The following is a 19742-nucleotide window of genomic DNA, read 5'->3' on the forward strand; positions in this document are numbered from 1 at the left end:
CACTGACAGCATGCTTCCCTTAAACAAATCTGCAACAGGCACTATCAAATCCAGCAGGAACAGKTTTTCAAAGACCGAGCCCTGACTGTCTGAAAATGCTTTTATCTCTAATCAAATATCTGCAAAATCTCTAATTAAATATCTTTGAGCATCTTACTTTTAGCGGGTGTCTGTGAAACAACAGGGACGATTGCTCTCAATTTCACAAAAGGGCTTCATCGAACAATAACGTTACAAGGTGTTAGCAGCCTAGATAAACCATTAAATGAGATGGTCTGGAGCTCTGGAAGCAGGCTGCTCGTAAAAATTAGTGTTCTGCATCTGTTTCTATTGACGTTTCAAATCAACAAAATAAGGCTATGCAGGGGAAAAGTCCATGGAAGAAATAGCCCAGCTTTTAGAGGGATAACCCGTATGAAAAAAGCACGTATCAGTCCTGGGAATATTGTCGTAAGCAAATTAAGCATCTATCAAATTGCTCGAGTCACCCTCCTTTCTAAGTACTTGGAGGGTTAAGCCCTTAGAGAAGATGGTCATCATAATTAGCTGGCATCTTTCATCACCATGCCACTTCAAAAAGGCATATGCTGATCACGGTGAAGAAAAAATCCACTTTTCTTCCTCCAAGGATGACCACTGCTGTCCTTGAATAACTCAGACATGCGTAAGGCCATCTGTATAAACCTACTGTACAAATTCACAGGTAGCCTCTTTGACAAGCATGAAAAAAAAAGGTGTGTGGGGGAGATGAACTTAAATCAATGACTGTTCAAATCCCTCCACACTCAATTCTCTCATTTAAAACGCAGACCTGGAAACTTTGGTATATATTTTATATATTCAGTTTTGGTTTAAGTCAAATCAACCTCCCCCCAAAATTCAGAGGACTCATCCTGTTACGTCAAAACAAAAGAACGGGGATGGAAGGGACAGAGGGCAGGCGCGAGGACTCTCTCTGCGTCTGGTGGACTGAGGGACTTGTGCATCTGTCTCAATCTCCATACAGGTTTCAGATTTCACCAGCTACAAAGGGTCAGCTGTTTGACCAAAGAATAGATGTCTGCTACCCGCAGATGCAAAACGCTGGGCTGATAGAATTCAGAAGTGTTTGAGAGCTTCAGACAGTGACTTAGTCCAAGCATGCAGGAATCAAGGTCTCACAGTGTAAAGACTAGAAGATATCCCTGGAAGAAGTCAAAAGAGAACCCATTTGTCAGCCAAAGCGAAGCAGCCCACACTAAGGCTCATATCAATGCTCTACGTTTGATTAAATATAATTGCAGCTAAGTGTGGGAAGCTGTCTAAGAAACACCAATAGTCAGACATCTACTCTCTCACCATCCCTCCACCCCAACGCGCTAACATGCCCAAAAGCAAACGTCGCGTTTTCCGCTGAACAAGTACTCGCTTCCTCCTTTCTCTGCCTCTCTTGACAGCGCTTCCCTTATTGACCTGCAATCTTTGACACTTCCTTCTCTTTTATCCCAGGCTTATGCCTATAACTCCAGGCTTTTTGTCTTGCTGTTCTCAGATCTTGCTTTTATTCTCATTCCTCTTCTTAAAAATATGAGTTTCTGTAGAGGATATTATCATATCTACCTTACCGGCTACAAACACTTCTTTGGCATCCTCAGTAGAGATGCACCATATCTGGATTTTCCTAATGACACCAAACTCGGGTAAAGTTATGTACTTCACAGAATACTTGCTTGCAAACCCTTCCTCACTTTCGACTGTGCCTTTTGGTTGGGTCACCCTCTTGAGCAAAAGAAGAGGGCCCATGAGGAACTGCAGGCAAATTTAGCAAAATAAAGCCAATGGAGGAGTTCTGGCAAAAAAAAATTAGTTTAACAATGGAAAAATCAGGTCTCCCAGTTTTGTCCTATTTCCACCTGGGCTTGCTCCCCAAGTCCATCCCACCTGGGACTCCCTGGAGCAATTCACACGTGTGCAGCACACATACAGCAAGTCCCGTTGCGTCAGCCTGCGCCTGGAGGCCACCAGGTGATGGGTGCATCTCCGAGGCACTGCTTCACCGTACACGACTCCATGGGCAAGTGTCATGCTCGGAGCAGCTCGGATGTCCAACAGCCTGAACTAATGTACCACTGGACATTTGGCAAAGCCAGATAAACAGCCAAAGTCCTTAAATTCCAACTGGACACTTCTGGAGAGAAAAGTCAGGAGAAGTGCCAGGGAAACCCTAGACACGGAGTTGTCTCTGGTCTCATCCGCTTAGCCAGTGCGGTCTCCTACATGGTGGGTCTGATGCCTCGCTCGCCTGCTTCTTCACACCTATCCTGCACGCCAACAGTGCGGCGTTTCTCAGTCGGTCTAAAGGGCTACTTCCCTCTCGTCTTTCAGATCGCTATACAACAAAATATTTTAAATGCTGATATCTCGGAGGGATTATTCAAATGCTTCACGCAAAACATGTTCAACTCTCTCCTGTGATGGGAGCAGGATGACTTCTCTCTTCCTCAGATTAATTTCTATTGCAATGTTTTTAAAAGAAGTTGATGATTTTTATTTTAGTAAACTGTACCAGTTATTTAGAAGGAATTGAGGACATACCCAAGCTTTTCCTCAGTAGCCACATAAACACGGCTACAGTCTTTTACCAGAATTCCCTCTGCCCTCCCCTCTTCCCTTTTCTGCTCTTCCTTCTTAGCATTTTGTTATCCCTTACTGTGTAAGGTGTCTGGAATTAGATGTAAGCTCTTTTGGGAAAGACAGGGTGAGCAACCATCACATGAATGAAGTAATTAAAAAAAAGAGAGACATAACAAATTTTAAAATTGGAGAAAAATACAATATGGACTGTACCAATAAACCAAATATGTTGATTTAGATTAACATACATTAGAAACATATGCAAATCTAACTTATTGCATTTCAATACCAGAATGGAATTTCAGATCGGATTTTTTAAAAAGAAAATGTAAAGGTAACTTTGTAAAAAATAATTTACATTCTCAGTTACTGCAAACAAAGTGAAACGAAACTGGAAAATAAAAGAAAAAAACCGGTAAGAATTAAAGGTGACATTTGCTCAAGACAAGCCTTCAAATCCTACTCTGGCCTTTAGCGAAAAGCACTGGTTTCTAAGTTTTAATTGACATTTCACTAAGGAGTTGAAGGAGTAACTATCAGAGATCTCTCACGCCTTCAGGCCAAGATTTTACGACTGCTTTGAAATCCACAGGTTAAAATAAAAACATAATAAAATCCCTGCTTGGGAGCATCTGAATTTAGCACAGATAGTTTTTTGTTTGAAATTAGCAGTTGTTAATAATGACAAACCCACGTTTTTGGCAACCAAAACAATCCTGTCCTCTACATTTGCATTCTAATGACGGTTTAATTTTTTAAGCATCAGGTTCATATACCTAAATTAACTAAATCACACATTCAGAGCCCAACTCGGACGTTCATCCCTTCACGCACGCGCATATACACACGCATCCATACCTGCAAGATAGACTGAGTAACAAATAATTTACTGAATGGAGATTCTAGGGGAGAAGTTCTTAAAAAAAAAAATGAAGGTCACCTCTAACCTACATCCCCAATAAATTAATCAAACAGAACTTTATATAAAAGCTCATCCTTACCTTTTGTGACTGTCCTGGGGAATGTACATATATTTGTGACTTGTCCTTTAGAAGCAGATAAAACGTGATCGTTCCTCAGGAACATCACCAAATGAGCACTTCCGTAGTCAAGAGGGGAACGGAGCAGGTTAAAAAAAAATCTGCATACTTTACTCGAGGTGATGATTCATTAAGGTTGACTTTGGTGGCCTGAACTTTTTTTCTACCACCTACATGCCCCGTCACTGCTGCTGCCACCACCTTTGCTGTCAAGGCACAAGGAGGAACCTCCAGGCTTATGTAGGCGCCTCCCAAGAGCTGGAAGAGCTGCAGCCCTCCCTGTCCCCACGGCCAGAGGAGAACAAAGCCCTGCTTTCRGCTCATCTTCTCCAGGTCTTCCTTTTGACCTCGTCTTCCCCCACTGCAAGACCCCAAACTCAACCGCAGCCCCACTCCAGCAGCCCCAGGGAGGAATGGGCTGAGGACGGTGTCTTCAGGAGAAAAGCCCAAATCCGCTGTCGCCAGCCAACCCATCTTGCCTGCCTCCAAGACCTGCTCTTCTGCTGTTGGAAAACTCAACTTTGCCTTCTTTGCAGAGAAACCTCCTGCAGGCTCTGAGCATTTTGGTTTGCATTTCCATACCCCGCACATTAATGTGACACCGCAGAGCAAAGCTGGGATTTGCTGAAGACGGCAGGAGGTCTCTAAAGAGCTGATTAGGTCTGAAAAGTTTTTATTAAAGGCGATGAAAAAGCTCTTGACTTCTTGTTTGCTTGACTTCTATTCTGGGCTTAGTTTAAAGCTGACAGGGGAATACTCTACATTAATTGTAAAATGACAACAGAAAATTTCAAGCTTAGATACTTTAAATTAGTTAGGCTTTTGTTAGAACTGTCCAGATAATCAAGTGTATTTTCAAGTCAAAACTGTTTTCAGAATAGAAGCATATTTTTTCTCCTGAACTGATGAAACAGATGTATTAGCGTGGTCCAAATAATATTCCACCAGGTTAAAAAAGTGCTACAATACTGATGATGAGAACTAACGATATTCTTTCCCTTAAGGCAAGTTTAAAGGAAGGGACTCTTGAACAGACAAAAGTTTTTTGGTTTTTTTTTCTAAAAATTTCTAGTGAATTTGTAACAAATCCCTTGTGACACCACCGAATGTCAAAGCCGGCTTGAAATAAATACAGATTTGCCAGTAGCGCAAAACATCTAAACAGGCTTAATTCAGTCAAAAAAAAGACATAAAGCCATTTATGTCTCGCTAGTTTTCTCTCTCCATCTCTCTCTCACGCTTGTTTTTATTTATTTATTTAAAGTAAAATCTATCAGCCCTCAGCAGGAAATAAAATACCAACTTTTAAAAAACTATTCTATTTTGAAAACTATTAAAAAACCCCCCAAAACTTGTCCATAACTAGCCTTTATGGCTATTTTTATTCCTTTTACGCCTGAGGGCTAGCTTTATTTTTAAGTATTCATATAAATCAAAGAAACGCAACAGTCGATCTCACAAACCTTATGTTGACATTATTTTTATATGCATTTATGCCTGCCATAACGATAATAAACGGGATCCCACACTTTGTGGGTTTGATCTCTCTCTCTCTCAGGCACGTGCATTGATTTCTCTACAGACAGAGAAACCACTACTGTAATTTTCAGACGCCAGACGTTCGGAACCATTTAAGAGCAATCCACGTGAAACGTGAGGAAATCACACCAAAGGAGCCCAAATCACGTCAAGGCCAAAATATTGCATTCTAAAACAACCAAGAATATAAAATAAATATTGATATAAAAATTGAGCTGAAATGATTCTCTGGCATTGAAATTAAATATTCTGGTATACTAGTTTTTTTTTTTTTTAAAAAAAACCCCGATAGCCTCCTTGTGCTGAAATTTCCATTATTTCTACAGAACAGAAATCCAGCTTCTTGCCTAGTTTTATTGATCCTAAACATCCTTTTCTCCAGGTTTACTACTTACTAGTGCAAGGAAGAAATGCAAGGCAAAATGAGTGAGTATCTTTGTGGAATACATAGCGTAAACGTAACCCCTGAAGGCTTCTAACGCCACCGAGAAACTCTGCCCTCTCTGCTCGCAATCGCCCTTCTGTAATCCCCAGGGTATTGCACCCGATATTTTAGAAGAATAAGATATTCATGAAACACAGCAAAAAACATACGGAGCAGAATCAAAGGTTTGATCTGACCACGTAGTTACAGGATACCATCTTAAATTAATTTAAAATTTGTTTTCCAGCAAAAGATTCCAAGATTGGAGCAATCAAGGCTCCTTCCCTCTGCAGATTACTACGCGTTTTAAGCGGCGATGGTGGTGGGAACCTGGGCCAGGCGTGTCCCGAGGAAGAGAGAGGGAAGTTGGAACGTATTAGACGTTCATGGGGCAAAAAGGCAGCGGGAGCACGAGTATACGTAGGTCACAAAAACGTGAATGCATGCTGAGCCCTGTGAAAGGGGACTTCTCCACCGTAGATCTCCCTCTACAACGCTACTAGAGATATCTCCTTTTGCTTAAGCATAAAGGTTAAGGTCCAAAACAAAAAGACTAGGTGATGGAGGTACAGCCAGTGCCTAAAAGCAGGACGAAGATCCTCAAACCCCCAGGTTAATCACGCATGTCCCTCATCTTCACAGGTGCTGCGGTTTGTTCCCTCACCAGCAGCTTCAAAGCCTGGCAGATCTCTCCTGCTGCACGCTAAAAGACACAAGTGCACCTGGACCTCTCTTTGGAAGAGATCCAGGATGCAGGTCTGGTGGAAGGGGGTAAAAGGACTGCATTTATAGAAGCCCTTCTTGATCATTTCAGTCCTTTGGTAGTAAATAAATTAGCAGGTAGCACATTTAGCTAAGCTGCTGCCCCTTTGTGTCACAGCACTGCCATCAGCCTTTAACATGCGGGGCACGTTCTCTCCGAACACTCCCCCATGAGATCATTTTCCTTAACACGCCAAACACGAACAATTAAAAATTAAACCTGGCTGGCGGAACATCTTTGGCTTTTATCGTCCCCCGCGTATCATCCGGTCACCCACGTTCATCAACCTCTGATTACAAAAATGGATATTACCCATCATTTTCAATGCAGCCTATGTGTGCGATGACAGAGGACAGGCTGGCATAAAAAATTCACGAGTTACCGCTCGGTGAGTCTCATAATAATCACCTTTGGTGCTGAGAGAGTTAGGTCACTTATGAGGGTTAAGAATTCCCCCCCCCCGGGATGCAGAGTATTAATAAAGCCTTTTTGCTTACCGGAGGATCTTGATCCTCAGCTGAAACGGTGGTGATAACAGTGCCCTTGACTGCATCAGGAGCAACCATTCCCCTGTAGAGCTTTTTGCTAAATACCGGAGAGTAATCATTCATATCCTGCAAAACACAATTAAGAGTTTAGTTCTCAAGGTCCAACAAAATTAGAGACACATTTGCATTTGCTGGTTTTTTTTTGTTTTTCCAAACTCTACCCAATCGCCCCTTTCTATTTGCCATCCGCAACCTCTCCTTGCTCTCCGCTCTCTTGCCGCCACGCAAAACCAGCACACGCAAGGGGAAGGAATGAGAAGAAAACGTAATGGCAGATGGGTGCCAACACTATACGAGAGCCCAGGATTGCGTTCTTCATACTGATGTGCGCAGTGTCAGAGAAGAGGTTTTTAAAGGCTTGGGTTAATTCATTGAAGAAATAATGTGTGCACATATATGTATTCATGCACATATATATATATAGGCGCACACATGTATATACCTGTATATACATTAATGTGTGTGTCTCCGTGCAAAAGATGCAAACGCAGGGCTGTGTGCGTTGCCCTGTGCACCGGGAGCCACGGGCACAGAGGCTCTCACCCAGGATCACGAGCTATTCAAAAGTCATTCTTTTTGATGGTCCCAAGTCACCTGAAATCCATTTTTTGTCAAAATTCTCTCACTGCGAGGCCCAAATTTATCTACGTGTTCCTTTAAAAAAAAAAAAATTAAGCTTGAATATCTCTAAACCACAATTTTTATTCTAATAGAAAAATTTGCTTCCAGCTTTCTTCGCAGAGCCACCTTCATAACTTGAATTTTTTTTTTCCTTTTTCTTTTTTCCCCCCTAAAGCAGAACGCATACCTGAACTTTGCGGGTAATCCACAGAAATGCATCTAAACTCAAAGGTCGTGGGCAAAATTTATACAACGATGCTTCTAACTTGTTAGAAGCAAGTTACAGCTCCTCATGCCACAAGTGCTAAACGCTGCCACCGGTTAGCACGCTATGCTAATGATCATTTGAAACATTCATCCCTACTTCGTCAGCGGAAACTACAGCATAATAAACATCTATATGTTAAAAAAAAATCACTCTTACAGATCCATGTATTGTAGGCCTGAATAATTAATGCATTCTCCTTCACAAAACGGTCTGCAATTCAAACCTTCAAGGCACTGGAAATGCTTTCGCCCTGATTTTCAGGTTTTAGAAGAGACAATCAGATCATCAAATTAGAATAAAAGGCAACAAGCTAGGCAATTCCAATTAGAATAGCATTCAAATGAATACACTTTGGGAAAAAAATAAATTCAAATTCAAGCAGATTAGCATTTCTGCATGGAATTACAGCCATCGAAAGCTCTACGCCCTATTTCTTGACCTGCTTGCGAGAAGTTAATTTACTTCGTCTGACAATTTAAAATCAAGGACGACTTTACATAAACAATCTTGTTTCTCGCAACCCTTCAAAGCACCGTGGCACGTGTAAAATAAGCCGTCCCTTGTTCCGCAACCTGATACAGTGCAACATCGATAAATATTGCAACCGTGTAAAATCACAGTGCTTCTTTTTTTGGTTTTTTTTTGGATTTGTAGATCCCTGGAAGTTCTTCAGAGACGCGCAACCTTTTAGGAACAACGCATGTGCACAGCCAAGGCACCTTCTTCGCCCTCCGTAGGAGGTCTCCATCCAGGGTAGCGACCCAATAGCGCAGCTGCAGCGACTTTGCTGTTTGCAGCCATTGCTTCCCATGATCCGGATGCTTGGCATCGCCTTCATGAAGTAGCCGAACCGTCTGGAATACCCCATCTTTTTATTTGCTTTTAGGCTCCTGTCTCCATGCACCTGCAAACCCGCAGCCGTATGTGGTCTTTGCTCCACGGTGCAGCAGCAAGAGACCACGCTCGGCTGTTTGCTCATCAGAAGGAAAAAAATCGTGCTGGGATGTTTTTGTTATCTTTTGCACACCTGTAGGTGACCTGAACGCCTGAAAATCTGCGACTTAAAAGTATTGGAAAAAGTAATCCTGCATAAAGATGATACGTTACCTCCTCCGCTATGGAGGAGGACCAAATCATCCTACTTAACAGACCTGTTTTTCAAAATACATGGATCAGTACGACATACCCAGGTGTACAGAGTGGAAACCAAGTAGAAAGGCCAAACGCTTTCTGTCCTACCACACCTTTCCTTCAAGACAGCTTTATGCACAACCGTGCCTCATAAACCTTATCCGTGTTGACCAAATAGGCACCAAATGTTTCGGTGATAACCAGACACAACAGCTCCAYGCACTTTTCTCCCTGGTTCATCTCTTCTTGAATCCTAAAGCACGCACCCATTGCACATAGCAGAGTACTCTAAACGCTCTGGCTTACGGGAAAATCAAATGAGCTTTGATTTGGATGCGAGAATCACGACATTCTCTCATCATGCGGTACGGGGGCCATACGTGCACCTAGGAGAGAGCATGACTGCCGTTAAGGGCAGGCGATGAAGTCTCACGTGGTATGTGAATGTCTGGGATGAATATCTGCTGCAAGGAAAAAGGGGACCTTTTCGACTCTTTTGGGCAATTCTCAATGGAGTAGGTAGTGATTTTGTTAGGAAAAATTTGTTTCCTCCCTATATTATAATCTCCTCCAGCTGGTATCATTTGTCTTTATACGTTACGGACACTTAAAGGTACCAAAAAGGTTGCAAAGGGAAACCATTCACTTTCTGGCAAACCACCGTCGGAGATGGGGTTACAGTCTGTATCTGATCTTGTTTTCGCATGCCCTGTATGTTTTATGACTAGCTCAAGACATCACGGGCGTGATCCCAAAAATCTGTGTCCCTGTACTCAAGGCCCCCAATTCAACCTCCTGCACAGAAGCAGACTCAGCAGCCCAGCAGCATTTAGCACGCAGGATTTCCCGAGCCGACGCGCTGACTCAGTGTTCAGGTTTTCATCGCAGACAGACTTTGGGCAAAAACGTAACACGTCGGGGACAGCACTGGGGCTTTTGTCATTACTGGAGACCACAGGCAGATAGACACGGTGTTGCACAGCTAAAAAATTGAAGGCGACACTACTCCCCAACTGAAGGCTTCTGCTTCAATCACCCCTTAAACCTGACTTTGCATTAAAATGGATGAGGCGTCTGGACGCAAGCCATAAGCACAGATTGGGTATGGGGAGGAGGCAACTTTGCACAAAGCGATAGCAAAAAGTAGTTAGTGCAACCACCTCTTGAAGATGGGGCCTAATCCTGCATGTGCTGCTGGGGGCAAACCGTGCAGCATCTTGCAACTGTTCACAGTTCATTGTTTCACCCCCATAAATCCAGGCTGCTATCAACTATCAAACCCACAAAACCAGAATCGAAATGCAAAATATAGGTGAGGGATTGCCTATCTACCTCGCATTCAAATACTCGGCTTTGTCTTTTGGCAGGGAGGTAATAGCAGCTACGTATTAATACATAAATATAAAACTGCATTTGTGTTACTGCTTGCCTAGCTGCAGGTTTATTTTATTTTTATACATCTTTGTTGACACAAGAGAGTCAAAGGCAAAGCATAAGATGACACAAAGCTTTCTTCCTATCACAGCTCCTTTCTACGCACCCTCTTTAGCTTTTGGTTTTTTTTCCACACTGCTTGAACTGGGCAGAACATGAAAACAGGACACGATGTGTCCCTCCCATTTCTCCCTTATTTCTCCCTTGCACAAAGATTAAAAAACCCCCAAAAAACAAAAACAAAACACTTAAAGCATGAAGGAAGAACAGTATTGGAGGGATGCTCAAATATTATCATTCTTCAGAATCCATAATAACATCCTTAAAAGCAAACGAAGACTAATTAAGAGATTTCTTGATGCCAACTTGTTTGCTAACTCGGACATCGCCCTTCGCCCGTGAACGATTCAGCCGCYGCCACCTTCCCTACGCTCCGGACAAGACACGTCACATTGACCAGATTTAAAGGGGTGTTATTTAACAAAAGATTTGTAGGAAACAAATACTGACCTGTCTGCAAAGATTATGAAGATGTTGAACAAAAACACTGGTGAACCGAGATACCCATCTAGGAACGCCAACGAGGAGAAACAAAGCATGGGGGAGGAAAGGCATTAAGAAGCAAATCAATATGTAATTTAAAAATCATTAAGATAGTCACTAGCGGTAAGGCACTAATACTAAACTAGGTGCTTCCAGGCAGGTGGTGGCCACGGGGTGGGAGGAGAATACATGACTAGCGCAGAAGAAAAATATCTGCGGTACAGCATCCCCAGCAGAAAATGAACCTGTAAGCTTCAGCGGACTATGGAGACTAATATATTTTTGATTTATGGGGACTCCAAGAGACCTTTAGTGTTTGTGCTTCACAGAGAGTTAGAAATATAAGCATTTAATGCTCGGGTGAAAGAATCTCCTCTTCCTCCTCCTTCACTAACCTGGCAAATACGCAATTTGAGTCCAAATGACGACCTCGTTCCCTGCACCGTGACCACCCTTTAACTTCATCTGAAGTGTATTTGGCCCAGGACGTACTTCATGCACGGCACAGTGCAGATCCATACCTCCGCTCCGGCTTGGCCACGCGCAGCGGGGGAGCAGAGGACGGCTGGCCTCCATCAGCCGCTTAGGCAGCTCCTGCATTCTGGAGTCACCAGCACTTATGGCACCGCTTGTCACCAGCCAGAACAGGCCCAGAGCTCCTCTGAGACCTTGTTGTGGCTCCTCCAGTGCCACCTCCCAAGGGATCCAGAAGGATGTGGGAAAAGCAAACCCCGCGCTACAGAACCGCATCCTGGGCAGCAAAGCCGGGGAAGGAGGAGAATTGCTCCAGGAGTCGCTGTGGCATTTTAAAAGTCCTACCTGAAGCGGCTAAGGAGGTGGCTAAAGGCAGGATTACAGCTCCTTCCTGCCTGTGGGGGAGCACAAGGTGGTCTTCATGACATCAGGATGTGGCCCCTTCCCACTCCAGTGAACTGGAGCAGCAGCTCATGACCATCATCACCCTATTTGAACTGATAACATGCAGCATTACAAGGAGTGACAGACTTGACTCATTTGCCTATTGCCGCTAACCTAAAGACTTTCTAAATAATATATATATATTTTTTAAAAAAACGCTTTGGTAGAAATGTTATTTAAGAAAGAGAAAAATGAACACTACGAAAAAAAAAATTAAGTTAATTTTTTCCTTGGCTATCTTCCATGCAACCAGAATCAGCTCCCAACGACGCTAATATTTCGCTCTCTATAGATACCATGTGCGCAATCATTTGAGCAAACAGCCTTTTATCCTGCCAAGGGCTTGCTGCACCAAGACAGAGTGCTGCCTTTCCCCTGCGGGGCACGAGAGGGCAGCCCTGCCAAATAGGAGCAAACCACCTCCTCGCCCAACATCTCCCACCCTCTCCCAATTTTCTTCTTCTTCTAAAAGAAAAAAAAAAAATCCTGCTTTTTGTGGTATGCAACCTATTATAACCAATTATTGCTTATTTCTTAAAATAGTTGTGATTCTTTGATAGGAAAAATCTAACCGTTAACCTGATGAAGAGCTCCAAGGGGACAAATTCCTGCAAGCAGAACACAAGCGTCACGTATTCTCTTGATTTATCTAGAAGGACCACGCTGTTCAGAAGATTTCTACCATTCTCAAGATATTTGTGCAGAGCCGTATACCCGGCGAGCCTGTATCACAAACGCAGCTTTGCGCAAAGCTTCCCTTTCTTCTTCTGCCTCTCCTCAGCTCCCAAGGAGACACCAGCCTGCCACAAGGCTTGCAAAAGTCTACAAAGAAATATTTTGTTCCGTTTTTGACCTGTTGGCAAAATCATTCATTAATTTGGCTCCTTCAATCTTGCATATTCTTGCCTTATGCGTAATTTTTTTAAAGAGTTTATAAGTAGGTCCACCTGTTTTTCCTACTGCTTTAGGATTGTATTCTTTGGGAATACCCACTGAGAGCAAGGTTTCCAGTCAACTCTACCTATGTGGAGACCAACAGGCCCTCGCTATAAAATCCAGCACGACCGAACAGTGTCTGGGCTAATAAACATGTGTCAGGGCTTTACAACCCCTTTTGCAGTCTGCTGGCTTTCATCGCACGCGATAAATAGAATAATGCATTTTTAAAGTAATCTCTACTTCCGCTAATATTAAACATGCATAATGCCACRAAGGGAGAAAGTGGAATGAAGACTGACTTCAAAATATAACGTATGCCGTGTTCTGAAATCACAAAAAACCTACCCAAGCTTTTTTTTCTATAGTTAAAGATGCATTTAATTCTCTGCTGTCATTTTATTTTGAACATCTACCACTAGTGAGCCTTGGTGGCCTCGAGCTGCTTCCACTGGTGCCCTCAACCCCTGCCCAGCACCCAGGAGCCCATTTCAGCTCAGCCCGGGGCCCTCAGTCCCTGTCCAGAGATGCTGTAGCAGCACCGGTCTCCAGCCCTGTCTCCTAGGGGGACCCCAGACCTGCGCTGCAGGTAGCTGGTCTCCTGGATGGAGACGTTTGGGGGCACAAGCAAGCAGGCACTTTCAGAGAGTCACGGGTCCAACAAGGGTCTGCACACCCAAGCCGTGGTCCTGCAGAGGAGCCATCCCTGAAGCAGCCCAGTCATAATTCATCAAACTGAGCTCCTCAGAAGTGTTGGAAGGCTTCGTTTTAATGCCAACGAACTTTGGAACAGGTTCCCAAAGCTCTGCTTAGCCTTAAGGAAACGCTCGTGTAGAAAGCTGTCCATCACGGYGACGTTCACACAGCAGAAGAACTTGCAGCCCAGGCTACCCACCACGACCTTACAGCTACATCTTCCASAGCGCCAGATTTTCTCATAATCCATTCCCCTAGTCCATGCTAACTTTTCATAGCCATCTGCCGCCCTCAGCTTGGTCCTCACTCGATTCTATTTTTCTGCTGGTATTAAACTGGGTAAGTTCCCAAAGTCTTTCCATAGGATGCTAAATCAACCTTATTCAGCACAGTACAAACGTACACATTTAATATTAGCTACGCTTTTATGTCACAGGGATCTTAAGTTACACACAACGGTCTAAAAATAATTAAAAAAAACCCCTGAATCGTGGCCTCTGTGTTTGGGGCCACAGACTCAGCACTGAAACTTGAGCTGTAACTTTAGGAAACCATTCCCTCAATATTTGAGTTTATTTTCCTGTAACAGCAACAAAAACGTTATTCAGATATTTCCCTTTATTTGAAGGGTATCTTTTTTTCTTTCTTTTTCCCTTTTCACTTAAACATCTACTGGGCCACGTACATACCTATAGCAAGATGCAACTTCACATCTTTACTTCGAGCCAAACGTTGGCACACATATATAATAATACATTAACTTAATTATCAGTAGTCATATATGTGATGGAAAACCCACTGCGATTATTTCCACTTCCAATTACCTATCTAAAAGAGTCCCCTCAAAGTTTCGACTCTCATGAAAAAATGCACCTTTCAGAAAAAAAAGTGACATTGTTACACGGCATAATCTAAAAAAAAAAAAAATTACCTAAATTCACCACATCCTGAAATATCAAAACCTCTTAAGTCCCTTCCCACTCTTTAGGGGTGCATTTTCATCTTCTGAGGAAACACGTACCTTCAAGGTATTCCCCTTAAAGGTTCACGCGTCTCACCCGTCCATTCGTCCCCCAAGATGCATACCAAAGCCTGCCAGCAAACCGTTCTCCGGGCTCCTACATTTTGGTTGGCCAACGAATTATTTCAATTTTATATCTATATTCAGTCCACTAAAGCAAGCCAGGAGTTGAAAATTACTGCTAGCTCTGATGCAAGTATTTGAAATCTCTTATGAATGGATGCATGGAGCACACTAGCTAATTTACATGGTCGGAGAATCAAACTACGGCGAGTAACTTGCAGCAAGTTCAGGATCTTGGGTCCACGCTAACCTGACAAACCTAACCAGCATAATCTGACAAACGGCAAGAACTGGCACTTCGAAATTAGTCTTTAATTGGGTCTAGCACTTCTTTGCGCAGGGTTTTTTCTTTGAAGTTTTACAAGACCAGAGGCTCGCTAACGTGGCGTTAACTGCCTCTCTTTCATATTTAATGCTCTGCGAGCCCTTAAGTAGTTCATGATTTGAATTAAGCGATGAAGTTCACGGTGGAAGATACAGGGCAATAAATGACTTCAGCAGATGGCTGAACAGAAAAGTTGAGTTTTATAAAAGATAAATCTGTTTATTGGCACCATAGCCCAACACCATACCCACTATCCCAGCAAGGTCAAGTTATATTTTGGAGGCAATGAAGAAGATACAGAAGATCAATGAGCTCTTCCTTTTTTTTTTTTTTTTTTTTTTTTTAAAAAAACCCTTCTTTTTGAAAGTTATGTGCTCCTGCTGTGCTAGACTGCCTTTTAAGCCAAGTTTCCAAGAAAGGAAAGACATAGCATGCTGGTGGTGACAGGTTCAAATCCACTCCCACCAAAAGACCAAGCAATGCATATAGTGCATAGTCCAGTGCATGTAATGACTTGGAATTTTTTCTTTTGACCTACCATTCAGCCCAGGCAAGATCTGATGAACAGTAGTTAGACCAGCGGGTAACTCCAACAGGACTTCATGATTCAAGTCCTACTCAAGGACTAAGTCCTCACTTAGTCCTACTAAATGAGGGGTAGAGCCAATTTCTTCTTTTTTCATTGGACAATTTTAAACCACCTATCTGTTTGCAGAACCAAAGCCAGCAAATATTTCCTTAAGAGTACTAGTGTGAGTCATTTTTGTTTCCAGTTTATGCTTAATGCAGAAACCCCCTAGAAATCACTGCAATTTGTAAGTCTTAGTTGTTTCATGCGGCTCTGTTTTTATCTGAACATAAAACACTGTGCCCTTGCTAATAGGAGGATCTTTGTCAGTTAAAAAAGAAGAAAAAAGAAAACAAGATTATACAAAATCCCAGATGACACACTCGGTGTAGACATACTGTTAGGAAAGCAGTGACAGCAACAAAAATCTCCCCCTCAAGCATCAAAACAGAAGTTTCTGTACCATCTGACAGTAGCCCAAAAAACATTCTCCCGTCAGCAAAGCAGTAGATGTATTTTAAGTGGTATACCTTTTTGGTGTCATGCTTATCTCAGAAAATTAATTTAACCACTGTGGTTTGGGTGCTCTGCGTACCTTTGGACAGATTGGTGACAGCAATACGTTTATTGATGTTCACTGGAATAGTCAGGTTTATTAAATCTGGAAATTCATTCAAATTCATGTTCAGAACAGTCCCGCTACTGGGATTAAGGCATGATAAGAGTTTTAGTAAACATTTGGTTGTCAAACTTGCAACATGGCATTGCTAGAAACATATAGATTTGTTGGKTTTTTTATTATTATTATTTTTGTTGCTCTATCACTTCAAATCATCAGCTAGAGATAACTGCCTCATTACGCCCTACACTCTACTTTAAAACTAAAGAGTAATCCATTCCCAGGATACAAAAGGAGGGAAAAAAGCAATTATAACAAACAAGAAAGAGACAAAGTAATACAAAATAATGCCGGTAATAATAAAAAGAGGAGGTCACAGCATAAAACATGCAAGTGTCTTGCAGGTCCCGTGATACAGAGATTTTATAATATGTATTTAGGAATACATCCCTCATTTAACAATAATAGAAATGGGAGAAAGGTTGGTCTTGTTTCTCTTAAGAAGCTCTATTACCATGGTACTCGTTTCCAAAGGCTAAATCCTAAAAAATAAGCATACCAGTTGAAGAGCAACAATTTCACTCCTTCCAATGCAAGGAAACCTTTATATTGGGAGAGGACACTTAAGTTTGCGACATGCACTACAGATGCTCAGAGCAAACAATTCAACCCTCCCGATCACCAAGGGAGGGCAAATTTCTGCCAATACGGTGAGGGAAGTTACACCTCAACAGTGGCAAACCACTAAAAAAATAAATAAGTGTACAAATTGTTTCTTGGAGTTGATAAGATTTTCATCCCTTAAACTACACATCGAAGATGGATAAAACTTGCTGCGTATAATCATATACACAACGGATAAAATGAAAAAGGTCTGTGCTCTTGATTACAGACCGGATTAGTCGCCAATTAATCTGGAAGACAACTTGCGCAATCTCTCCTGCCGTCCCAAGATAAGAGGGCTCATTAGGACTCTTTAATTGCGGTGCAAAGCTACGAAAGCAGTGAGGGGAATCCGAAAACTGACGGAGAAAAGGAAAAATCTCAGTCTGCTTGAGGCTATGGACAAGCAGAACTTGATGACACTGCTGCTATTCCTCCTCAGTAAAAGCAGCAAGGATGCGACGGCATCTGATTTATAAGACAGGAAAGCACAGAAAGGAAAATAAGATGACATTTTGCTTTAAGGAAGCTAAAAAATATTACTCCCTGGCTCAATAAAACTTTTTTTTAAAGGCACATGTGTACACAAGGCGCATTTCCTCATTAAACACAGGGTTAATTCATTAATTTATCTTTCCATTTCCTCCCAAGAAGGACTCAGAAGTCAACTATACAATAGCAAAAACGTGAGCCGTCTGATTGCAGCAGTAGCCAAGAACGTATTTCAATGCCGACGCATCGGTAAGAGATTAAGTCGTTTTTTTTCCCCCGTAGCGAGTCTTCTGCTGTGCAATCTACATTTTCATCAAGTTCAGGAAAGGTTAATCCAAACTATTYGCGACGCGGCATGCCGAAGGCTGAAAGCAGGTGTCCAAAGAAGCCGCTGCGCGCATCTGCCCTCCGCCAGGTTGCAAAGATCAATCTGATTATGCCGTATACCCCGCTACGCCGCTCTTGCAATTGGATATCCCATAAATGATATATGGCACCATCAGACATTGTCTGTATTTGGTTAACAGAATCGTATCACCGAGCAAAACTTGCAACGCTTTCAGTTAGGAATGAAAAATGACCAAAGTTAACACAGAAGCACAAGTCCAAAAGGACCGGAGACCTCTATAATACAAATAATACTCTGAGATTATAGGAACTGAATCCCTGACGGTTACACAAACTCCCTGCTTGGTCCCGAGAACGTTATTGCCTTGATGCTTGCTTCTTTTTCTAGCTTGACTTTGAGTTATTCCAGCCTGCCAGTTGTATGCCGGGTATGCTAGGGATTACAGTGCGTTCGGGCTTGCTCTATGTCCTTGTTGGGCTTGCAAACCCTGTATTAAAATAACTGCTCTAAAACCGTCTCCTAAGCAAAGGAGAAATACATTTACTACGAGGAAAAAGCCACATCCAGTTCCAGCCCATGGTGGCCCTCCTCCAGAGTCGCGGCAGAGTACAGGCACCACATGACCACGTATGAACGGATGCACGAGGACGTGYGAGCGCTACGAGTACACGTCTACATGCAGAAACACCCCCATGCCCGAAAATGCCTTCTGAATCGGGAGCAGGTCTGGCAGAAATTGCCATTTTTTTTTAAAACCCCTTTGTCTCCCCGTGCAGACTCTTGGTCAAGGGACCCTCTGCCCCCAGCGCAGGTAGCGGTTGGGATGCCCCAGATGTGAAGCTGCTCCGCAGCAGCTGGCGGTGGTGCCCTTACGCAGGACATCCTTGGCTACGGGCAGCTTTGGCAGCGCTTTGAAGTTCACGCACAAACGCGGGGCAACAAAAGACTGGAAAATTCCCAGCGAGAAGCTTACAAATTCTGTATTCAAACATGCTTCCATTTTCTGTGGCAGTGGAAGGAGCTCCCAGGTGGTTACCTACACCAGCAGAGACACTGGCAGGGAAGGGGATGTGCGAGTCATCTTCTACTTTATCTGTAGATCTTCACCTCCAGAACAAGAGACATTAGCCTTTTCCATTAAAAAGAAAAAACAAACTGTCTTGTAACACACTTTGCCACTTCTCTTATCCCTTTCCGCTCCAAAGGCCTGCTCCTCTCCTGGCTCTCCTCAGGCTTGCAGGGCTCTGTCCTCCTCTTGCTGCTCTCTCCCTTTCTCCTTCTCTCACATCCCCCTTTCGGGATGTCCTCTGGTGGATCCCTTCTCATCTCACACAGGGAAAGCACAAGGCTCTGATTTTGGTCTTCCCCCTTTCTTCCCCCTCTAAATTTTATCTCTAGAAAGCTTAGCTGTAAGCTCAAATTTAACCGTTACTTCTATTCTAGACCTGATGACCAAAACACTAAATCTGCACCATCTCTTTAACGTGCACCCGTTATGGACATCTACCCAACAAAACAAAATCTGTAAAATATTTGTTCTGCAAGCCTTCGCCCATATTCTCCCTTGACCCTCACTGATAATACCATCTCGTTCGTGGCTGGAACCTAACTGTCATCTTAACCTCAGCCTTTATTCAATTATATCCACTGATCCGTTGCAAAAAAATCGGCCTGCCACCGAGTATGACCATACTCACTTTTACTCCTTTCTTCGGTTTTCTTTTCTTTCTCACATGAAGTATAACCTGCTCCTCTTCAGTCTCTGGCCCTGTTCTGTACCTGACTTACCCACTTTTTATTGCCAAAATTGCGATTCCTGGCTCCAGCCCCATGTCCCAGCCTCTCACATGCTGCCTTTTCAAACAAGCGTCATCGTGCTCCCTTTTTGTTGCTCGTGTGTGGGAAGAGCTTCCAGGAAAAAACAAGGAAAAACATAACAAAACTCCCCTCTTTTTTCATCCCTCTAATTCCTTCTTGAATTCCCTTCTCCCACAACGCCTCCTTGACAGTGAACACACTACAAATTCACAACCAAACAGCTGGGTCACCTGCGTGAYGCAACTACAGCTTTCCTCTGGATACATTCCTATTCAAAGACAAGTGCCTTAAAAAAAAAAAAAAATCCATTCCTTCAGAACTTCATTGTGTTAGGAATAAGTTGTTTTTCT

General features: G+C 42.9%; 1 protein-coding gene across 2 annotated transcripts in view; it reads right to left on the reverse strand.

Moving 5' to 3' along the window:
- The window catches only part of PCDH15 (protocadherin related 15), a 293502-nt gene that overhangs the window by 72866 nt on the left and 200894 nt on the right, over nt 1-19742 (reverse strand). For both annotated transcript variants that reach the window (XM_026081044.1, XM_026081033.1), the window contains exon 20: nt 6877-6993. In XM_026081044.1, coding sequence (XP_025936829.1) covers nt 6877-6993 — 117 coding nt within the window. The remainder of the gene's footprint in view (nt 1-6876; nt 6994-19742) is intronic.

This window comes from Apteryx rowi, unplaced genomic scaffold (assembly GCF_003343035.1).
Source record: "Apteryx rowi isolate R43461 unplaced genomic scaffold, aptRow1 scaffold_116, whole genome shotgun sequence".
Lineage (NCBI taxonomy): Eukaryota > Metazoa > Chordata > Aves > Apterygiformes > Apterygidae > Apteryx > Apteryx rowi.